The sequence below is a fragment of the Sinocyclocheilus rhinocerous genome, unplaced genomic scaffold (assembly GCF_001515625.1).
Source record: "Sinocyclocheilus rhinocerous isolate Xijiao unplaced genomic scaffold, SAMN03320098_v1.1 scaffold166, whole genome shotgun sequence".
Taxonomy (NCBI): Eukaryota; Metazoa; Chordata; class Actinopteri; order Cypriniformes; family Cyprinidae; genus Sinocyclocheilus; species Sinocyclocheilus rhinocerous.
The window spans coordinates 3,205,411-3,226,561 of NW_015633186.1; the positions used below are offsets into that span (position 1 = coordinate 3,205,411).

The following is a 21,151-nucleotide window of genomic DNA, read 5'->3' on the forward strand; positions in this document are numbered from 1 at the left end:
GTTAGAATAACAGCATGCTTTCTTGATGTTAATTTTATTTTTGTTGGCAACTTTTTTTAAATTGTATATTAAATGTGCTAATGGATTTATTGCACAATATAGGATAAAACAAATCGATGTATTGTAATTAAAATTTCTAAAATGAAAAGCAGTGATGTGTAAATGTTTTTAATCTTTTTAAAAGTTTTTGTAAATATTAAGTCAAAAGCTTCCATGGATTTATTGTAATTTTGTGTTTGTTTAGAATTCACTATACATAGGCTATATGTGTGTTGAGAGATTCAAGCTTGGAAATTTGAAATTTCATAAGATTTCTTAAAGATGCAGTCTAATTTTTTTATTTTTTTGGTTAAAAATGATCTAAAATCAATGATTGAGGAAGTAAATAACCAATCAGTGTTCAAAACTATCTCCTTAACTTAGCCCGATAACGGTAAGCTTATAATAATGTTTTCTCATTTCAGTGGTTCAGGTCGGTTTCAGTGGGAAAAACGAGTTTGCCGCCGTTCCTCTTTGCATCATTGCGTCACGTCTGAAAGAAGGACATAAAGAAGCAGTCCCGGCTAATGTCGGCGCCGATGGCCTTGTGGGGCGTTGCGCTTCAGGCGTCCCGAGTTCGAGTCCTGGCTCGCGGACTTTTCCCGATCCCACCCCCATCTCTCTCACCCACTTCGCTTCCTGTCGACCTACTGTCCTTTCTAAATTAAAAGGCATAAAACGCCAAAAATAAATCTGGAATAATTAAACTTATTAAACGGTGCATGATGGTAATGAAACACATGTAAGTGACTGAAATTAAATTATATTCCAGTTTTAAATGAGCATCTGATTACAGTAAGATTAGAATGAATTTACAAAAGAGTTTTATTTCAAAGAGAATGAGTTCTAATGAACATAAATTGCTTTTGGAGGTTAAAATAAAATTTTTTTGATGAAATTCGAATGGTATGACAATTAGAGATTAGACTGTACAGAAATTAAGTTATAGATAACGCTAATACACACTAGTAGTCACGCAATGTTGATGTTGTTAACATGAGCAATTTGAAAACAAAGTATAACAATTTGCAGGGTTTGACATAATCTGAGCTAACTTCGCGACTATTAGATTTAATTACCACTGGTAGCGCAATTTATTGTAATTTTTTTTTTTTTTTTGGTTGGGTTCGGTTGATCAGAACAAAACTGGCAGACATGTTACTTATTTGTTGATATGACATTTTCTGGTGAAACTTCTTATTTTTGGGCATACTTCCAAGATGTCGCATCTGTAATTCTGAAGTACAGAATATCCACACTCTGGTGCGACTGACAACTAACATTAGTCAACTTTACCTAAAAATGCAACCTCTCTGTCTCTAGGTCGCTGTACAAACGTTGCTTAATTGCTTCAACCAATGGCGTGAGCTCAGGGCGGGACTACCTGTTTCCCTGACAAATAGTAGATGGGGGCGTGTTCAAAGAAACCTGTGCGAAAACAGTCACTATTTTTGCAATTCCATTTATTGACAGTAGGGGTGCAGAAATTACACATGCAATTTAATGCAATTTCTAAAAATTAAAAATACAGAGGAAAAACGGTTAAATATAAAAAATTAAATTAGCAAATGTTAAAAACTTAACTATTAAATATAATTAAGTTCTTATAGACTTAAATATGAAGAATATATGAAAAGTGTTCAATTTCGCTAAGCAGTCTTCCTGTGTCTGATGTACAGTTTTTCCCCCCTCCTTTGAGTATCGCCGACGAACCTGCGTAAAAACATCACTGAGCCTGCTCTGCGCTGGGATCTTGTCGGGGTCTTCGGTACCTCCACCCCGAAACATGGATAATCCATTCTGACCGCTAGACCAGAGCGGCCGTGTGCGGAGATCGCTCGTTCGGGGCTACGCCCACACTGAGCTCCTGATCCTAGGGCAGGCAGGCAGAGTGTAAAATGGCGCACAGCTGTCGGTGGCGGTTCCCTGCTCGGCCCGGAGGGAGCAGCAGCTCGGGCACCGGGAGGAAAGCGGGCCGAATTCGAGTCAATGCTTCCCTCCGAAACAGCGCGGGCACTAATCCGAACGCGAACGGGCTCGGGCCCGGTTTCGACGCTGCGTTGCAAGTGTCCGCTGCCATCGGCAGCAACCTGCAGAAATTTCGGGATGTTTTGGGGGAGTCGAGCGGCTCCAGCAGCGGGGAGGTAAGCGGGACCCTAGCTAAAGCGTTAGCCTCATTCATGATCAATGCAGGAATTAGAAATAACTCCGCGGCTGTGTAGCAGCTCTAAGTTGCTCAGTGAGGAGAGTGAGTGTTCTAGTTATTTTGCTGCGCAGCAGACACATGCCTCCATCCATGTGCTGTTTTTCTCACTATGGGACTACTGACAGGCTAAACTGCTAGCTAGCCCACATCAAAACATGTACCTATTCCTAACTAATGGCTGATGTTGCTGTGCTTCTGCGGTCTGATGTCTATGTTGAGGCGTTCTAGCATCATATTTCGGGACCCCGAGGAGTTTAGTGCCATTTTTTGACAGGATGGAGATGTGAAGCTAGATAACTGATGGCTGCTTTGGGTTGAACTTGCTTCAATTTGGTTCGGAGTCTCGTGCGTTTCATGTGACACCGCTTTTTGACTTTAAACACTATGAAAGCACTTTTTCAGCTAAAAAGCGCAGAAAATGCCCTGCTTAATGCACAGCTTGTCAAAAATGAGGTCCAAAAGAGTTTAAAGATAGATAAAGGATGAAGTTTAAAGATATTTAGCACCTTTCAGTTGTTCTGACCATTTTAAATAGCATTTTTCGCCCATAAGAGATTAAATTATACCTTTTGATGACTCTATATTAGACTTCCAAGTTAACTCACCGTGTTTCTTTCACCTAAAGACAACTTGGTTCAAAAGCCTGGTAGTGTATAATGAAACTTTACACTCTCGTAGAGAAATAAACAGTTTAGAGTGTTTCAGTAAGCACAAACGAGCAGATTTTAGCAGGACTGAACACCTGGTGCCAGTTGGTTGTTGTTGTCTGAGCATTTAGCCATAGCACGCAGAGTGCATCTATCCCAGCTGTAGTCTGTTTGGATTCATTTTAAAGTATTGACCTAACGTTATATGAAAGCGTAGATTGAGTTTAGAAGATGTAATGCTCTGCTCCTAAAACTATTGTGGCCGTGCATGTGTGCACTTCTGATATTATTTTGTCCAGTTATACACTGCCCTCTAGCTTGGGTTGAGAAATTGATGATACTAGTAGCATAAACAATGTTGCTATTAAAATACGCAGCCTGGTGTGTTTTTGTTGCGGAGAATGGGGCGTATATTATTTACAAATTGCTCGTTCTGTTGCAAAAGTTTGCAGTGTGTAATTGTAAACCTCTCGTGTTTGATTTCATTCACCCTCGAGAGGAGGCTGGCTAACGTGTTAGCCTGTTAGCACCCGCTGATGCACGGGAAAATGGGAGGTGGACATGTTTTTTTCCCTCTCAGATATTGCGTAGTAGCAGTATGCATGCGAAAAAAAAATCATATTTCTATCAGGAATCAAGTGATTCCTGTGCAAAACCTCGCTGAGGCTACAGGGGGCCATATGTTTAGTCAAAGACGCCAATTGCAGTGTTTTGAGCGGTGCAAAAGGCGGCTGCAATAAAAAGGCAGCGTTTGACGGAGGTTGTTATGTGTGGGGGTGTGTACTGTGACAAACTACCATCTTCCTTTCTCAGTAGTAGAGCGCTGCGCATCGGAAACGCGGGGAGGTCGAAACGAGAGCGGGCGCGAACCAGAAACATGCAAATAGCGTTCTTGATTTTGTGTTTCGCCTACGGGTAATTTAGCGTTTGAAAACGTGGCGCAGATTTAAGAGCGTGGAGATGTGATTTTAGACATGATGTCTTGAGGTGTTTTATATTTATGTCTATTTATATATGTACGTATATACAGTATACTCATTTTATTCGCTCCTCTGTCTTATAAGGTTACGATAAGAAATTTTATTCTTATTGCTTTAGTTGGTTTTGTTTACATAAGTCATGGTAAATCACTCTTTAGGCAACCTTGTTCTGCCATACTTTTTTTTTTGTCATTGAATATCCTTCATTCATAAATATGCCCCAGCATAGAAGTAAAAGGGTTTGCAAATTACAATGTATGTTGACTTTAAGAAATGATTTTAAAAACATCAACCAAAGCTTGCATTATTGTGTGCATTTTTTAGCAGTTCGGTGTGCTTTAATGCACCCTTGGAGCCTTTTTGAATAGCGCTCAATTAAAACACGAATACATTTGTGAAACATATAAGTAGTGTATAAGCCAGACAGACTGCTAAAATCACAGCGGAGCTTGCTGCTCATGCGAGTTGCGGACACAGCATTGTAGTTTCATTCAGAGGGGATGTTGTGCCTGGGTAGGATTGTTCTGGTTCATCGCAGCCCGCTGAGCTCACAGTGCAGCCTAAGGCCAGTAGCCTGCTCAGTAAACAGAAGCATGCCACCCCTCCTTCCCATCAGACCCAAATCCAACAGCACGGGCCCACAGGGCCCCAATAGTTTTTCACTTCTGATGGCTGCCTTTTAGACTACTTCATTAACGGTTGTGGAAAACTGGAAGCTAACAATAAATTGAATTGTCTACCTAGTAGATTGTGTTTTATTAACGTCTACACCTACCCCAACCCTAAACCTACCCCTTACAAGAATGCAAAAATAGTAACTATTGTTGTACAGTGTGAGAAAAATAATGCTATATTGATGTGCGCATGCCCAGTAGGTTTTGCTGTATGCCTTCTAGCCTTAACCTTCATTAACCCATTTGGATGGCTTAAAATGTTTACATAGAGTTAATACGTCTGCGTGATTGATTTCTTGCGGCTCCAGAAAGCGAAGCTTTTGATGTTCAGAATCACTTTCGAGATATTTTTATCTAAAGCTAAAGTGCAAATACGAGTCTGTGGCTGCTTGCTAGACAACTGTTACTTTTAGGAGGTGTCCTGTTTAAGTCTCCATTCATCGGTTTCTTTGTGCGGGACGCCATTTGGCTTGCCTTTTAATGTCCAGAGTAAAGCCCCGCTTAGAGAAGCAGAATGAGGATCAATATCAAGGCCTCATACAAAAGTGCAGTTGAATGGATACAGCAAATGAATGCTTTGCACCGCTGCTTTCTAATGAATGGCGTGGCCTATACGGAGGGAAGAAGTCCAGCAGGTGTTTGGCCTATTTATCTGAAGAAGGCCCTGTCCCCTAGACAGCGTGTGGATCATAGCAGGAAGCTTTGTGTCTGCTTTTATTCCAGCCTTTACGAAGTGCAGGCAGCTGAAAGAGCACAGACGTGGATATCAAAGGGTGAAGAGCAAGCCCTCCTCCCCCTGGGACAGCGCTGGGAGGGAATTAGACACAGGACGTCCCATCCATGGCTTTATTCTGCTTTTGTAGGCGGGCAGAGGGGGTTTCTCCTCCCGGTTTTTGCTCCGAGGGGGGGCAGCAACAGCCATTGAGCGCATGGAGCAATTCTCTCCGAATTTACGTCCCTCATTTCACCTCACAGGATGTGCATCTTTGTTTTTATCTTAAAGCCACGGCTCCTTTTTAGCGTGGGTGTGAGGTGTTGGAACATGTTGTTTCAGAAACTCTCAGTTTTGGGTGCTTTGAATGTGGGTGCATGAGCAACATCAGAGCATTAGATCTGCATCTTACGAAGGGAAATTTCTCCTGATGCCTTTTGTGTTATAAAAGTGTTTCAAGAGACTCGAATAATCGAACTACCGGGGTTCCCCATCAGTTTCCTCTTGTTTACTGTGGGGGTTTCAAACAAGCTAAAAGATTTCTCATGTGTGACCACGCAAAGTGTTCTTTTTCCGGTCAGATGACCAGACAGGTTTCTTTTGTTGATAGGTTTGTCCATTTTGGCTGTAAGCTGAGAGTGCCATCAGTCTGACCCCATTTTTAATGTTTTATGCATTGCGTTTTGTATCTGTATCTTTTATACAGGCATTTTTGAGGGAATCTGATGCCTCAGCAGTTGTCAAAACTTCACATTGTTTAGAAAATGGTGATTCAGTGAATTTCTGAAAGGCAGCACTATCACATATCCCCGGGCTTAGAGATGATAATCAGTTACATGTCTTGATGTGGATATGTTGGCTTACTGTGATTATAGGGGTGTGAGTGTGTGTGTGTTTGGTATAGTTGGCCACACACACAGTAGTGCAATTATGTCCCGCTCTGGGGAGGGAGAGTTGCCAGGTTGCAGTGTGCTTGCCAGTTTATGCCCAGTTCTTAAGCGAACTGTAGATGCCATGTTGAGCAACTTTCCTGGGTTTGTGACCATCTGCTCAGAACAGGATGTAATGAGTTTATGTAAACAAATAGTCTTGTTTGCTTACCTTTTATTTACGGGAACTGAGAGGTGGCACAAACAAGAACTTTATCTGCTCTTTTTGGAAAGGAGGATGTTGATTTGTAATCCTGTCCTGTCCCTATTGGGAGTGTTCACATGTTTGGGGTTTGATGATCAGCCTTTTCACCAATCAATCATCCGTTCTTAAAACTCATTGCACAGTTGCCCTATAAATATTTAAAATGTCAAACCAAGCAGCATCTGCAAATATATGATTGTAGAACTTTCCTCAAAAGTAAGTATTTACTTTTAGCTTTTACAACTGGTCTTTTAGTTCAGAGGATTTTAGTGACTTTTATTTTGAAAAACATTTATTATTTATTTCCAAATAGCAATTCTATATTTATTATTTGTGTTGTTGTTATTATTAATATTATTATGCTAAAAGTGCATTTTCTTTTTACATTTTTTACAATTTTACATTTTTCAAAACAAAGTTCTTTATTATTCATTATTTTTAAAGCCTATAAAAATATAGCACTATTCTATTATTATTATTATTATTACTATTATTATTATTTTACTTTTTTTTTTTAAGTTTTATTTTTCTTAAAGTGCTGTTTCCATAAACAAATAAATATGCTGTTCAAAATCAGGGCGCCACTAAGGGAGGGAAAGTTAGGACGATTCTAAGGGCCCACACACTTTTGGGGCCCCCAGAGATATGATTTATTAGGTTCAGTTTTTAATTAATGATTTTTATTTCGATAAAAAATCAAAACAACGGTGGGGGTCGGTGATGCGGTGGGCAAGTGACGTAACGGGTTTTGCGGCTTAACACCGGTATAACCGTTAGCACCGTCTATCGCGGCAAGCCTACCAAAGAGTTACAAATAAAACAAAATTACGGCTTATTTCTGCATTTCCGGCAAAATTATCTCCCCCATTCACTACATGGTTTCGTCCCGTCCTACGTAGCCTAGAGTCACTGAGTGTGATCAGATGGTAAACTGTCTTCGAGTTCGAGGGGGGGCAAACCGAGCCGGACGATTTGGTCAGTCACACTTTTAAACACTTTAGTTTTGCTATAGAAAATCTACAAATTCACACTCTGATTACATACAGCAGCAGCAGGAAGTGCGTGAGGTTGTCATGGCAACCAGATACACTGCACGCGAATTAAGCCCCGTTCACACTACAAGCGACAAAGCGACACGATTCCATTCATTTCAATGGAGAGCTGGCGATTTCCGGCGACAAACGCGACAGCGGCCGTTGGCGATGGATGGGGCGTGTCCAGCGACGTGACAAAGTTCAGAATCCTTCAACTTTATGCAAATGAAGAGCGACTTTCGGGAGCGACAGCCAATAGGAAAGAAGACGGCAGAGCTCATGTGATCGTTCTCCACTCAGCCGTAGATAAACATACGCAATGGAAAAAAAGTAGGCTCTGTTTCTCATTCATTTTTGTTTGTATGTACGGATTTAATTCATATTTGTATTATATTTAGTCTTTTGCCTCCAAAATGTTTGTATTTAGCGGCAAGAAACCTGATTCGCTGTCAAGGCAACCAGTAGTGAGAACGCCCACTAGCGACAAAGTCGCTGCTAGTGTGAACGCTGCTTCTATTTTGCCACACTAAACTTGGCAATAAACACGTTGAAAATAATACACAATAAACATGTCTGTCAAAACGATCTCAAAGGAGGCTTTTATTAAGCAAATTAAGGAGTGAATTACTCATCCACTGTTAAAAAAAAAAAATACTTTAGCTGGGTTTCCACAGACAGGGTCACAATTATCTACAGTGTATGAAGCTAAAGGTTTTAGGGTTAAGGTTCATAATGTAGAACATATTTAACATTGTGTGCTGTATGTACATATGTAGCTAGCAAACAAGGAATACAGCTGTTAAGCTAATAGTCACATTTAGCTGAGCAAGATCATGATTGAGAAATGTTGGATACTGCTGGAAATGCTGGTATGATGGGGTATCTTATTTATTTTTTTATGATTTTTTGGGAGCGACAGCCAATAGGAAAGAAGACGGCAGAGCTCATGTGATCGTTCTCCACTCAGCCGTAGATAAACATACGCAATGGAAAAAAAGTAGGCTCTGTTTCTCATTCATTTTTGTTTGTATGTACGGATTTAATTCATATTTGTATTATATTTAGTCTTTTGCCTCCAAAATGTTTGTATTTAGCGGCAAGAAACCTGATTCGCTGTCAAGGCAACCAGTAGTGAGAACGCCCACTAGCGACAAAGTCGCTGCTAGTGTGAACGCTGCTTCTATTTTGCCACACTAAACTTGGCAATAAACACGTTGAAAATAATACACAATAAACATGTCTGTCAAAACGATCTCAAAGGAGGCTTTTAATAATACAATTAAATTGCAGACAAAGATTTTGAATAGCTGGCTTGCACACTATATTGCCAAAAGTATTGGGACACCCCCTTCTAATGAACAGGTTTGACTACTTTAGTAATTTCCATGAGTACAAATCTTAATGTTTAAGCATATAATGCTATTCTAGGGAATTGTGTGCTTCTAATTTTTTACCAACAGTTTGGACAGTACCCTTTTCTATTCTAACATGACAATGCCTCTGAGTATAAGGCAAGGTTAAAAAATATATTGATTGAGCCAAAAATTCATCACCAAACACCAATGACTTGTACATATGGATAAAGTCATTTTGGACACTTCCAAAACTGGAAATACAATTTTTAAATACATGAATTATGTTTCCATCTTTGTTGCCACAGTTTTGGAAGTACCTTTTTCTGTTCTAAACAAGGGGGTGTCCCAATAATTTTGTCCATATGTATGTACAAGTCATTGGTGTTTGGTGATGAGTTTTTGGCTCAAGGTCTGCATTTAAAGTCACACCAGAGGTGTTCAGCTGAGATTAGGACTTGGCTTTCTGCAGACCAGTCAAGTTCTTCCACACTGACTGAATCAATCTTTTTTTTTTTTTAAACCTTCCACCTAAACCTGTTCAAAATTAAGTTCTTCATTCTTTAAAGCATTTTTAGAAGTATATCATTTTTCGATTAATGTTGTTTGTCATTCATATTAATAATTAAATTATTATAAGTATAACTAGAAATTGTATATTTTGCATTTATTTATTTAATGTGGCTTAAATGTCCTATTTTTTATTTTTATTTTTAGATTTTTTTGCTATTTGGAAATTAATGATATGGGAACAAAAATATGGGAACAAAAGTAAAGTAATTAGAGAATTAAAAACAAGTGTTTTTATGTCACCTGCTAAAGCCTTAAAACCTTTTTAGTAGAAGTATATAATTTTTTAATGTTGTTGTCATTTATATTAAGCTATTTATTTATTTAATTTGTGTGACTTAAGTGTCCAAATACTTTTTTTTTTTTTTTTTTCCCCCAATTGTCTGGGGAATAAAGATGTGGGAACAAAAATAATGTAAGTAGAGAGTAACAAACAAGTGTTTTTGTGTCACCCCCTCGGCCGCCACTATCTCTCCTCCCCCATCCTGCACTGACAGCAGGTGCTCAGGCGCCTTGGCCGAGCCGAGTGTCACTTTCTCGAGCCCAGTATCGCCGCTCCCCCCTCCGTCTCAGTCGTGGGTGTTGATTGAGCAGCTCCGCCGGAGCGGATAGTCAGGCTACTTGTAGTGCGTGGGTGTGCTGTTTAGATTAGCTTTTCATGTTTTAACTAATCTTTTTTTGTGTGTGTTATGTTTTGATGAATTGTGTGTGTATTATGTTATGTCTCTCTGTATGTCCTCCAGGAGATTGATATTCTCTTGACAGGCTGTTGTTGTGAATATGAATTCATTCTTAAATTACTTGCCTGGTTAAAGGTTAATAATGATAATGATGATAATTGTTGTCCACCGATCCTTTTCATCACGCTGCATCTTCGCTCCATGCCTTTATGGTCAGAATGATGCTCTGTTCCCTGTTTCTCCCTCCCTGCATCCCTCCATCCGTCCTCCCTTTCCTCTTGTCTTGGGATTTTGTTTACATCTTGCAGTGTGCCTCACGCACAAGGTGGAGGAGGGTGTGTGTGTCAGTGTGTGTGCGCGTGCGTGCTTTGTTTTGAGTGCCTGAGGCAGAGTCGTGCTGTCATTGAGAGCTACTCATGGTGTCACACTGACTTTGAGCTCCACTGCTCGCAGCTCTCTAGTACTCTATCACCTTCGGCACAACAGTAGAGCTGCAATGAAGTCATCGTAGCTCCGAGATTTTTGTCTCTGTCTCCGAGAGGACAAAAATTAGACTAACGAATTCACTGTGCACTGTTAACATTATTATCTCTGGTGATTTATGTGTATTATTTCACCCTTATCTGAATTAGCTCCCCATCACTGGTCTTTTGCCCATCATTGATTGGATATGAAAAAAATACTCAATCAAGATGATTTGTTAACACTGTTCATCTGATAACAGACTCTCATTTCATTTTGTTCTGCTTCCCATAAGAAATTTGTCGCCATATGTTGAAATGAAAGCTGAATGGGGATTTGTTAGAGAGATTGGACTTGTATGTGTGCAGTCTCCGGCGGCATCTGTTCTACAAACTGGACCGAAGGGAATTTAGCTGCAGCCCCACATGCTGCTATAAATAAAGAATATGAAATGAAACGCCCCCTAAGGCTTGAAAATCAACACAATAGGCTGTTTAAGGAACTTGCAGACATTAATCATCTTTTGAGAGGTAGGGCTTAGTGCATAGTGAAATGTTGTCAGTACTTGTTCAATCTAATGAAGACCCATTTACACTTTGTAATAGTAGTAACATGTAGAAAACTTTAAGCAAAGGGTTGGGCACATTGGCATATATGTAGGCTATATTATGATGCAGTGTCACTTGCTCACTCATTTTCTGAAGATTGGTTGATGACGTTTAATTTGAATCTTAGTTTAGTTTTCTGTAGTTTTCTCTTTCTGTTATGCGTGAAAATTCATCCCCTTCGGACCAACAATGCCATGGCCATACACATGCATATAGATGTATATTGGCAGTCATATTTTATATGAGCGTTCTGCCATGAGCGTTGTATTTAAGGGACTGTGAAAAGGTAAAATGGCCAAACTTACACATTTCAAACATGTTTTGTAATGCTCCTTCCCATTTCATTCTGCTCTGTCTAGCTGTTTTTGAATTCAAATAAAGCATCTGATTTAAATTCCCTCCTTTTTGTCCAATACAGGTCTCCCTTAAGATTGAATACTTGATTATTTGATCTTAAAAACGTCATTTTGCGCATCTCTACTTCAGAACTCATAGTTGCAGGGAATTCCTTTTGATGCACTCCCAGTTTCAGTTAGGTCCATAAAATCCTTTTAAATGCTCTGTGGAAATGGCCTCTACACACACAACACACACACACACGATTAGAGTACGCTTTCTCTCAGTGTGTGTCCTTGTGAGTACAACTTAATTCACACCAAAGACATTTCAATGACTGAGACATTTTTATCACAACATAAAACAGCGTGCCCAGCTGCAGAGCAGACAGTAATTACAGTAATCATCTGCACTGTAAGCCTGTTGAAAAATCTGATAAATGTGGGAAATGTGGCTGACTTAAAGGGATATGGAGCGTTTAAGTTGACTCAAAAATGGATTTGGAATTATGGCTTACCTAAAATGTTGTGACGGAATTAGATCAGGAAGGCGAAAGCCCAAATGGGCCATGTAATCAGCATTCCTCCCTGTATCCCCCATGTCAGGTGTGAGATAAGCACAGGGCTATCATAAAAGCCTGGAGCTTTATAAAATCCTATCATAGGACGTCTGCAAAGCTTAGTCTGTTTGATTGACGGAGGTGGAGCAGTTGTCAGGCGATGCGGCCATTGCAGCAGATGTCCTCCGTGAGATCAGCGCTGATGTCATGCAGCCTAGCGACAGCATCTGCTAAGGATACCTGAGTGGAATTGGCGGAACTGGTCATCTCAGTAGGAGGTGCCATCACAGATGAGTTTGTTACTTTCTCTAGTTGTAGGTAGAGCACAGAAATTGGTTCGCCTACTTTTGAGCGATTAAAAGTCTGTTGTTTTGGGCAAGTAGCCGAGCTGCCAGGCTGAAAATCTAAAATTTAGGATACACTCAAATCTTGCATAATGAACTGTTTGCATTCAGGTTTTCTGCAGTTGCCTGTTTTAGTTTCATGCTGTCTTTTAATTCATTAGGGTTACTGAGCCTGTTTTGTTGCTGATGATGACAGGGTCATATAATGCATTATTGCATTTTCTTATTAAAAAAGGTCATGTTAAGGCTACACTGGATGTTGTTTTGAACAGATGTTGATTAAATGAATGAAATGTGCTACCTGAACCAGGGGTATGACAATTAGATATTAAAATAATTCAAATAACAGGATGGGAACATATTGCCTTGGTCTTGTCAAATGTGTTTTCATCTATGAATTCACTATGGATAGACAGCTAATGTTATTTTTTACCTCAACACTTGAGTCCAGAGCTGTCAGCAACTGTTTGGTGGTTTCAGGATGAGAATTGCTAACACTGAGTGGTCAGCATTTTCTTAGTCATGAGATGGTGTAGCAGAACTGAATGGCTCTTTTTGACAGTAGCCTGTTTGATTTTGTGGATGCTCATTTAGAAAAAAAAGAAATCTCTTAAGGTTAAATCATACTGAACCACTGAGTTAGTTGAATCTCTCTCTCTCTTTTTTCATTTCTTTAGGAGGAATTTGGAGGCTTTAGCACAGTCAGTGACAACAGAAGAATCCATAGCCTAGGAAGGACGTCAATAGGTAGAGTATCTTTTACATCTCTAATCCTGTCTTTCTCCAAATGTGTTAAAAAATAATTGTAAAACAATTGTTTAAAAAACAATTTGACCTTTTAAGATCTAACTTGCTCTTTTTTTAAACATGAAGAAATGTAGAGCTTATTTATGTAGTGCTTTCTCTTTCTGTCAGGTTCTATCTCACCAGAAAAGAAACCCAGAGGACGTCCTCCTAGGGCTCTAGCTGTGCAGAGAGTTGGCGCTGATATTGAGACAGCCCCTTTGCCTCTCGCCACAGCTCCTACAGAGAAGGTAAAACGACCACCAGGGAGGCCTCCTGGCACTGGAGAACAAAAAAGAAGAGGCCGCCCTCCTGCTTCTGCCAGCCAGAGGAGCTGGCAACAGAGCGGCCATGCACTCCCTGAAGAGGATGGGGATGCAGAACAGCAGTGCAGCTCCAGTCCCACACACCACAAGGACGGTGTGGAGGACAAAGACAAGGAGAAAAGGCAAACTCTGCTTGGTTCTGGGCACCATCAGAGATCTGAGGCTAAGCTTCACAAAATCAGCCGGGAGTCCAAGGTGACCAAACTGAAAAGATTGCAGGATGTCAAACTGAGCCCACTGAAGTCTAAGCTGAAGGCCATTGTGAGGGAGAGTGTCCCAGTTCCTGGTGTGCGAAGACGGGGGCGGGGCAGGCCACCTTCTGCCGAGCGTCTCAAAGCTGAAGCTGCTGCCGCTGCTGCTCAGGCTGCTAACGCCGCCTCGGCCCAGGAGATGACCACCATGGCACCTGGGACTGCCAAACATAAGGCCTTCAGGGTTCGTGCCCAAACTCCACAATATCTCAAGCTTAGGGCTTCTCATCCTGCTGATGAACGCACTAGCCCAGATCCCCATGACTCCCCTACAGTCAACCCAATGACCCCAAATAAATACGGGAGGCCGTTAGGGTTACGTCAGAGCCCTCGCCATATCAAACCTGTGCGGGTCGTCCCTCCCTCCAAACGCACTGATGCCACTATTGCAAAGCAGCTGCTGCAGCGGGCAAAGAAGGGGGCCCAGAAAAAGAAGCTATTGGAAAAAGAAGCTATTGGCACCCAGGGAACTGCAGGTCTTGAGGGTGGGAAGCACAGGAGGCGAACGCAACTAACAAACATCAGGCAATTTATCATGCCTGTTGTGAGCACAGTGTCGTTGCGCATCATCAAGACTCCAAAGCGGTTTATTGAGGATGAGGGCAGTTTCAGCACTCCACCACCACACATGAAAATTGCTCGATTGGACTCTGCAGCATCTGCTCCAGCACCTCAACCCATAACACCCGCCCCAGCTCTTGTTTTCACAGCTCCCGTCACAAGTGGAACCACTGCCACACCCGGGGCAGGCCCTGCTGTGGACTCTCTCCCTCCTCCCCCACCTCCTGTCCCAACTGGCAGCGCCAACAACATTGCAGCCAGTCTCCTTAACAGCAGCTGCAATAATAGCACTAGCAACGGGAGATTCAGTAGCAGTGCAGCATCTTGTGGCTCCAGCGCTGTTTCGCAGCATTCCTCTCAGCTCTCTTCTGGCGAGTCATCTCGTTCCAGCAGCCCTAGTCTTGATGACTCCTCCTGTGATTCCCAGGCCTCTGAGGGTACCCCGGCCCTCTCAGAAGAGGCAGATCATTCCCCTGCCTCTCAGGGAGAGACAGAGGCCAGCCTGCACCACGCCTCGCACCTACCATCACCACCATCCGAGCCGGAGCCAGACCATATAGTGTTGATGGAGCGCAGGAGTCGGGGTCGCAGAGGTCAGAGTCACAGGCGGGGTGCTTTAGTGGCCCGTGGTAGGGGCAGCCTGATTGGTGGAAGGAAACAGGCCATCATCAGCCCAGCGACAGGGGTTTCACAAGCTGGATCTCAACAAGCCTCTTCCACGGCATCGTCATCCTCTTCCCCACCACCTCCTCTTCTCAGCCCTCCTCAGGGAGCTTCATCTAATGCACCTGAGCATCACTCCTCTCCATGGATGATGTCACATTCCATTGCCCCTTTTCTACCCACCCCTCCAATACTCTCCAGCTCTCACGACAAACGTCGCTCCATACTACGAGAGCCCACTTTCCGCTGGAAGTCTTTGTCATGTGCTGAGAATAAGTACTTCTCCTCTGCCAAGTATGCAAAGGAGGGCCTTATCCGCAAGCCCACTTTTGACAACTTTCGTCCTCCTCCACTGACTGCTGAGGATGTGGGCCTCATGCCACCAGGACCTGGTGGAGGTGGCGTCGCACCAGGAGGATTCCCAGTGCAAGCTGGTGGTGCAGCTGGGACAGGTTCCAGACTTTTCTCCCCCCTGCATCATCATCCTCAGCACAATCACCACCAGCACCCATCGTCGCGGTTTGAAACGCCACTCCAAAAGCGTAGCCCCCTACTACGTCCCCCTTTCTTCACTCCAAGTCCAGCTCATTCCCGCATCTTTGAGTCTGTCACCCTCCCATCCTCATCAGGGAGCAGCCCTGGCTCTCTGTCTCCCCTTCAGGTCTCACCAACATCAAACAAAACGAGAAAGGGGTCTAGGTTCTCACGTGGGCAACCCAGGTCACACTCACACTCTATGACTACTAGAAGCAGTCAGTCAGGAGTTCAAACAGGGAAGGCCTCTGAACAATCCATGATTAGCAGTTCTGTTCCCATAAGCGTGACTGGGAATTCCAGTCCATTGCCTGGAGTTGCAGTCCGTCCACTTGCTGCCAGTGCCTTATCACAAGCTTCTTTCAGTGGCTTCCCCTCAGGCTCCATTGGCCTTACGAGCCACGGAGTTTCCGATGGGTGGCGAGCAGCAGGGGGTCTCAGTGTGAGTGGGAGTTCTGCTTCATCTTCACAGCTTTTCCCACGTTTTACCCCCAGTAATCAAGGATCAGGTGGGGGAACTGGAAAAGCAGGAAGGGAACAGAGCATCTCTGCTACTAGAGACACAGGTACAAAGGAGAAGGACAGGGACATGGAGAAGAATAGAGAGCGTGAAAAGGAGAACAAAAGAGATGGAAGGAAAGACTGGGATAAAAGAGGGAAGAGCCTTCCATCAGAGGCTTCCCCTAATTCTACATCCAGCCTCTTTCCAATGGAGGCCAGGGACATTGAAGAATCGCTCACCCAAAAAAGGACACCTGGTCGAAAGAAGTCAGTCACCGTTGACTCTGGTGCAGAGGCCTCCCCAAGTGACTCTGCAGCAGTTCAACCTGTTGGGGCCTTGTCCTCCAAGGGTCGTCTGGCCAAAAAAGGCAGACTTTCAGAGAAGAGTATTGAAGCAGAGGGAGTAGAGAGGGAGAAGGACAAGGAGAAATTGAGTGCTCCTACCCAAGCAGGGCAGATGGGAAAACCCCCTACCACCACATCACTGGACTCCGTGTTAGATCATGCCGAGAAACAGCCAGTCACAGACAGGCGTGTCGCAAAACTGCTGAAAGAAGCTAAAGCTCAGCTCAATAGAATAGAGAAGAGAGAGGTACAACCTGGCGATCAACCCAAATTACCGGTATGTCCTGTCTTTTGCTGTCCCCTTTGGTTTGAAAGATGTTCCCAGGTTGTTTTTCCCAAATGCACAGTTTGTTTGTCTTGTGCAGGGTCAAGAGAGTGACTCTTCTGAGACGTCAGTCCGTGGTCCACGCATTAAGCATGTGTGTCGTCGTGCAGCTGTAGCTCTGGGTCGCAACCGTGCTGTGTTCCCAGATGATATGCCTACCCTTAGTGCCTTGCCATGGGAGGAGAGAGAAAAGATCTTGTCTTCCATGGGAAATGATGGTGAGAGAACATCTTAGAACTTGTTTGATTTTTTTTAAGAAAAGTGTCATTGTTTTTAACCCTTTCTTTAATGGTGCTTGAATAGACAAATCATCAGTGGCAGGATCAGAGGAGGCGGAGCCACCCACGCCTCCTATTAAGCCAGTAACAAGGCAGAAAACGGTCCATGAGGCCCCACCCAGAAAGGGCCGGCGCTCTCGACGCTGCGGGCAGTGTCCAGGCTGCCAAGTCCCAAATGACTGTGGGATCTGCACTAACTGCCTGGATAAGCCCAAATTTGGGGGACGCAATATTAAAAAGCAATGTTGCAAGTAAGTGTGAAATCTTTTTATTGTGGCTTTCAGAACTTTAAAAGTGTAATTGTCCCTAAAACTTTGTGCTTGTGTCATCAGAGTACGGAAGTGTCAGAACTTGCAGTGGATGCCGTCGAAGTTTCTTCAGAAGCAGGCAAAAGGTCAGTTTTCTGGGAACACCCTTTTTATAAGCCAGAGATGCTCTAATGTTTCAATTAATTGTCTATTTGCATCAACTACAGGTAAAAAGGACAGGAGGAGAAATAAATTGTCAGAAAAAAAGGATTCACATCACAAATCTCAGTGTTCTGAAGCAAGCCCCAAGCCAGCCCTTCCTCCAAAAGATGACCCTCCCCGTAAGAAAAGTGAAACGCCACTGCCTACGCAGGGAGAGGACAAACAAAAGCAGGCACAACCTTCTGCACCATCCTCACCAGCTTCCTCCCCAAAGGACCCTCCGCTCTCTAGTCCTTCTGATGACCCTAAACATTCTCAAACCCCTTTGAGCTCAACCTTTCGAAAGAAATTGAAGCAGCAGCTCAGTTCTTCACCCACCCCTGTACACACTGCCCCATCTTCCCCACCAGCACAGTCCCAGCAGTCCTTGCAACAGCAAAGCCAATTGCTAGCAAAAAAGGAAGGTCTTGCAAAGTCCCAGCCCACTGAGCCCAAGAAGAAATCTCAGCAACAAAGTCAGCCCAGTTCCGCCACAGACACAGGTAAGGAGATGTGGAAATGAACTGCATGTATGATTTACTGTTAACTTTATATAGGGGTGTCCAATCCTGCTCCTGCACAGCCACCGTCCAGCCTAGGACTAGACACTCCTGACTTAACGTAGCTTTAATGTTTTTGTTTTATGGTCATGTCATCTTTTAGCATCCGAAGCAAAGCTAAAGAAACAGACCACTCGATGTGTTCAACCACTCAAGCCTAAACCAAAAGAAAAGGTAAGCAGATGTTCCAGGCACGTTTGTATCATTTTATGCCATAAATTTTTTTTTAATAAAAACAGGTTTGTCTTCTCTTTCTCTGGATAGTGGTTGATATTCTTTATGATGCTGATATTCCTGTGACTCATAGCACAAGCCATGGTCACAGGTTCAATTCCCAGGGGATGTACATACTGATAAAATATACCGTAAGTCACTTTGTAAAAGCATCTGCCATATGCAATGATGTAATGTAAATGTTTTTTTTTTTTACAGTTGAAACAGATACCCAAACCTGACAGCAGTACTTTAAACTCCCAGAGCACTCCTTCGACTGAGGGCGCCGCCAAGCAGAAAGCGCCCTGCGATGGAGTGCATCGAATCAGAGTAGATTTTAAGGAGGACTATGACATTGAGAATGTGTGGGACATGGGTGGACTCAGCATTCTCACCTCTGTGCCAGTCACCCCGCAGGTGGTGTGCTTTCTCTGTGCCAGCAGCGGTAATGTAGAGGTGGGCTATATTTTGTTTATAATTCCTGAAACCCAAAAATGATGGGATGTGTTCTTTTGACTTGTCGTCTTCAGTTTGTTTTCTGCCAGGTGTGCTGTGAACCCTTCCACCTCTTCTGCTTGGGGGAGACAGAACGCCCCCATGAGGAACAGTGGGAGAACTGGTGTTGTCGCCGATGCCGCTTTTGTCACGTCTGTGGCCTGCAGTATCAGAAAACCAAAGTAAGACTTTATTCAGTTGCATTTGTGTCACAATTACGGTGGCCGAGAAGTGCAACGCAAATCACAATTCTGAAAACAAAATAACAAATTACAAACGCAAATGCAAATCTAAAAAAACGGCCACCGTACACAATAGATCAGAGACACTTCATATTCAATAATTGTATGCAGAAATGCATTACAAAAAACTGTATTTTTTTTAAAAACAAGTGAGACTAATAGAAGAATTACTATGCAAGTAACTCAATGGCACGTATTTTTCATGTTTCAGGGTTTTCTCCTAAAGAATTAAAGACAGTTGAGGACACTTTGATTTAGTATTTCAGAGTCTCTGATCATAGGAATAGTGAAGTGCTTCCAACAGTAACAGAACTGAGAGTGTTGGAACAGAGGGAGGAAAGTTTTAAAACCTTCAGATTTAATGGGAACTAGTATATTATGAGACAGATTCATGTAATTATTCCTAAAAAGCTTGTTTATTTCAAACCCTGATGGAATCAAAATTAAAAATAGGTTTTTTATTTTTATTTTTATTTTTTAAATCATCTAGCAGCTACTGGAGTGTGACAAGTGCCGAAATAGCTATCACCCTGAGTGCCTGGGACCCAACCACCCTACCAGACCCACCAAGAAGAAAAGAGTCTGGGTACACTCTCAATCTTAGATGTCTGTAACATCTGTGGTATTTTTGCTGCATTCTCCCATGATTATTTTTCCTTCTGCCACAGATTTGCAACAAGTGTGTGTGCTGTAAGAGCTGTGGAGCCACCAAACCAGGGAAAGCCTGGGATGCTCAGTGGTCACATGATTTCTCTTTGTGTCATGACTGTGCCAAACTCTTAGCTAAAGGTCAGTGCTATTCATTCTGGATGTTTATTTTATGCCTTTAAACTTGAACTAAACTGTGTAATTAATGCCCCCCCCCACCCCCCGCAATGTCTGCCCATTCTGTAATAAGTGCAATGATGACGATGACTGTGATAGCAAAATGATGAAGTGCAGGAAGTGTGATCTCTGGGTCCATGCCAAATGTGAAAGTTTAACAGGCGAGTTACCAGTTTTTCTCCATATTTCTTATTTGTCATGTGACTTTACAGGGCACCATGAGATCAAACTAACAGTCCAGCTCACAAAATAACAAAACCAACTAATATTTGGTTGATTTAAATTGCAGAAACTTTGCTTAAATGTACACCACTGTTCAAATGTTTGGGGTCTGTAAACATTTATTTGTGGAAAAAAATTCAGAGAATCCTGAAAAAAAAGTATCATGTTTCCACAAAAGTATTAAAAAAGACTGTTTTCAACATTGATAATAGTGTTTTTTCAAAGCAGAATATTAGCATGATTTCTGAAGGATTATGTGACACTGAAGACTGGAGTGATGGGTGCTGAAAATTCAAATAAGTGCAGCCTTGTTGAGACTTTAAAAACATATAAAGTCTTACCGATCATAGACTTTTGTATGGTTGTGCAAGTCTTTAGTTAAGATCTGAAGAAAGCATTCTACAGTGTGGATGTTTCTTTAATACTGCACTCCAGTCCAAACATAATCTTTGCTTCTTTTATTCTTTTTTCTTTAGATGATATGTATGAGCTATTGTCTAACCTGCCTGAGACTATGGCCTACACCTGCGCAAACTGCACTGAGCCCCATTCTGCTGAGTGGCGCACTGTCTTGGAGAAAGAAATTCAGAAGTCCATGCAGCAAGTTCTCACTGCCCTGCTCAACTCCCGCACATCCACTCACCTGCTTCGCTACAGACAGGTGAGTTGCCATCTGCAGCCCTAGAAGTTCCCACCAGCTTTATTTTCACTACGTAACCTATTGATCTATCTTCTTTGTCTTAGGTGGTTATGAAGCCACCTGAGCTGAACCCAGAGACAGAAGAAAGCCTTCCCTCACGCCGTTCCCCAGAGGGCCCTTTCCCCCCTGTGCTGACGGAGGTCTCTCCGCCAAATGATTCACCGCTCGATTTGGAGTCTGTGGAGAAGAAAATGGATTCTGGACGCTATAAATCTGTGGTAAGAGGTTTTGAGAATCTCCTTTGAATCAGTTTAAAGTAAAAAAGGTAGCTTTTATGTTTCTATTCTTCTTTGAAAGATTACCTGCCGCGTTTTGAGCCACTAATGCAGCAGGGTTCAGATGCCGGTCACATGCTTGTGAGAGCCAGGTGTCATTTTCTGCTTCACTCTTTCAGCTGGAGTTCAGTGATGACATTGTGAAAATCATCCAGACAGCCTTCAATTCAGATGGAGGTCAGCTAGAGAGCAGGAAGGCAAACAGCATGCTCAAGTCCTTTTTTATTCGGGTGAGAAAAAGCTGTTGGACACACAGTTCTGACAAT

At 42.7% G+C, this 21,151-nt stretch overlaps 1 protein-coding gene across 3 annotated transcripts in view; it reads left to right on the plus strand.

The window, feature by feature from the left end:
- The first annotated feature begins 1,802 nt into the window (after positions 1-1,802).
- LOC107743706 (histone-lysine N-methyltransferase 2A-like) overlaps positions 1,803-21,151 on the plus strand; it is a 32,808-nt gene continuing 13,459 nt past the window's right edge. The window contains exons 1-16 of one of the 3 annotated variants that reach the window (XM_016557092.1): positions 1,803-2,183; positions 13,015-13,084; positions 13,253-16,578; positions 16,667-16,844; positions 16,930-17,155; positions 17,237-17,298; positions 17,380-17,856; positions 18,017-18,087; positions 18,346-18,582; positions 18,657-18,803; positions 19,354-19,449; positions 19,532-19,652; positions 19,736-19,849; positions 20,387-20,571; positions 20,655-20,828; positions 21,005-21,115. In XM_016557092.1, coding sequence (XP_016412578.1) covers positions 1,938-2,183; positions 13,015-13,084; positions 13,253-16,578; positions 16,667-16,844; positions 16,930-17,155; positions 17,237-17,298; positions 17,380-17,856; positions 18,017-18,087; positions 18,346-18,582; positions 18,657-18,803; positions 19,354-19,449; positions 19,532-19,652; positions 19,736-19,849; positions 20,387-20,571; positions 20,655-20,828; positions 21,005-21,115 — 5,841 coding nt within the window. In that variant the 5' untranslated portion in view covers positions 1,803-1,937. Of the gene's footprint in view, positions 2,184-6,582; positions 6,609-13,014; positions 13,085-13,252; positions 16,579-16,666; positions 16,845-16,929; positions 17,156-17,236; positions 17,299-17,379; positions 17,857-18,016; positions 18,088-18,345; positions 18,583-18,656; positions 18,804-19,353; positions 19,450-19,531; positions 19,653-19,735; positions 19,850-20,386; positions 20,572-20,654; positions 20,829-21,004; positions 21,116-21,151 lie in introns of those variants that run through there. The other 2 variants (XM_016557093.1, XM_016557094.1) reach the window with 2 other exon arrangements.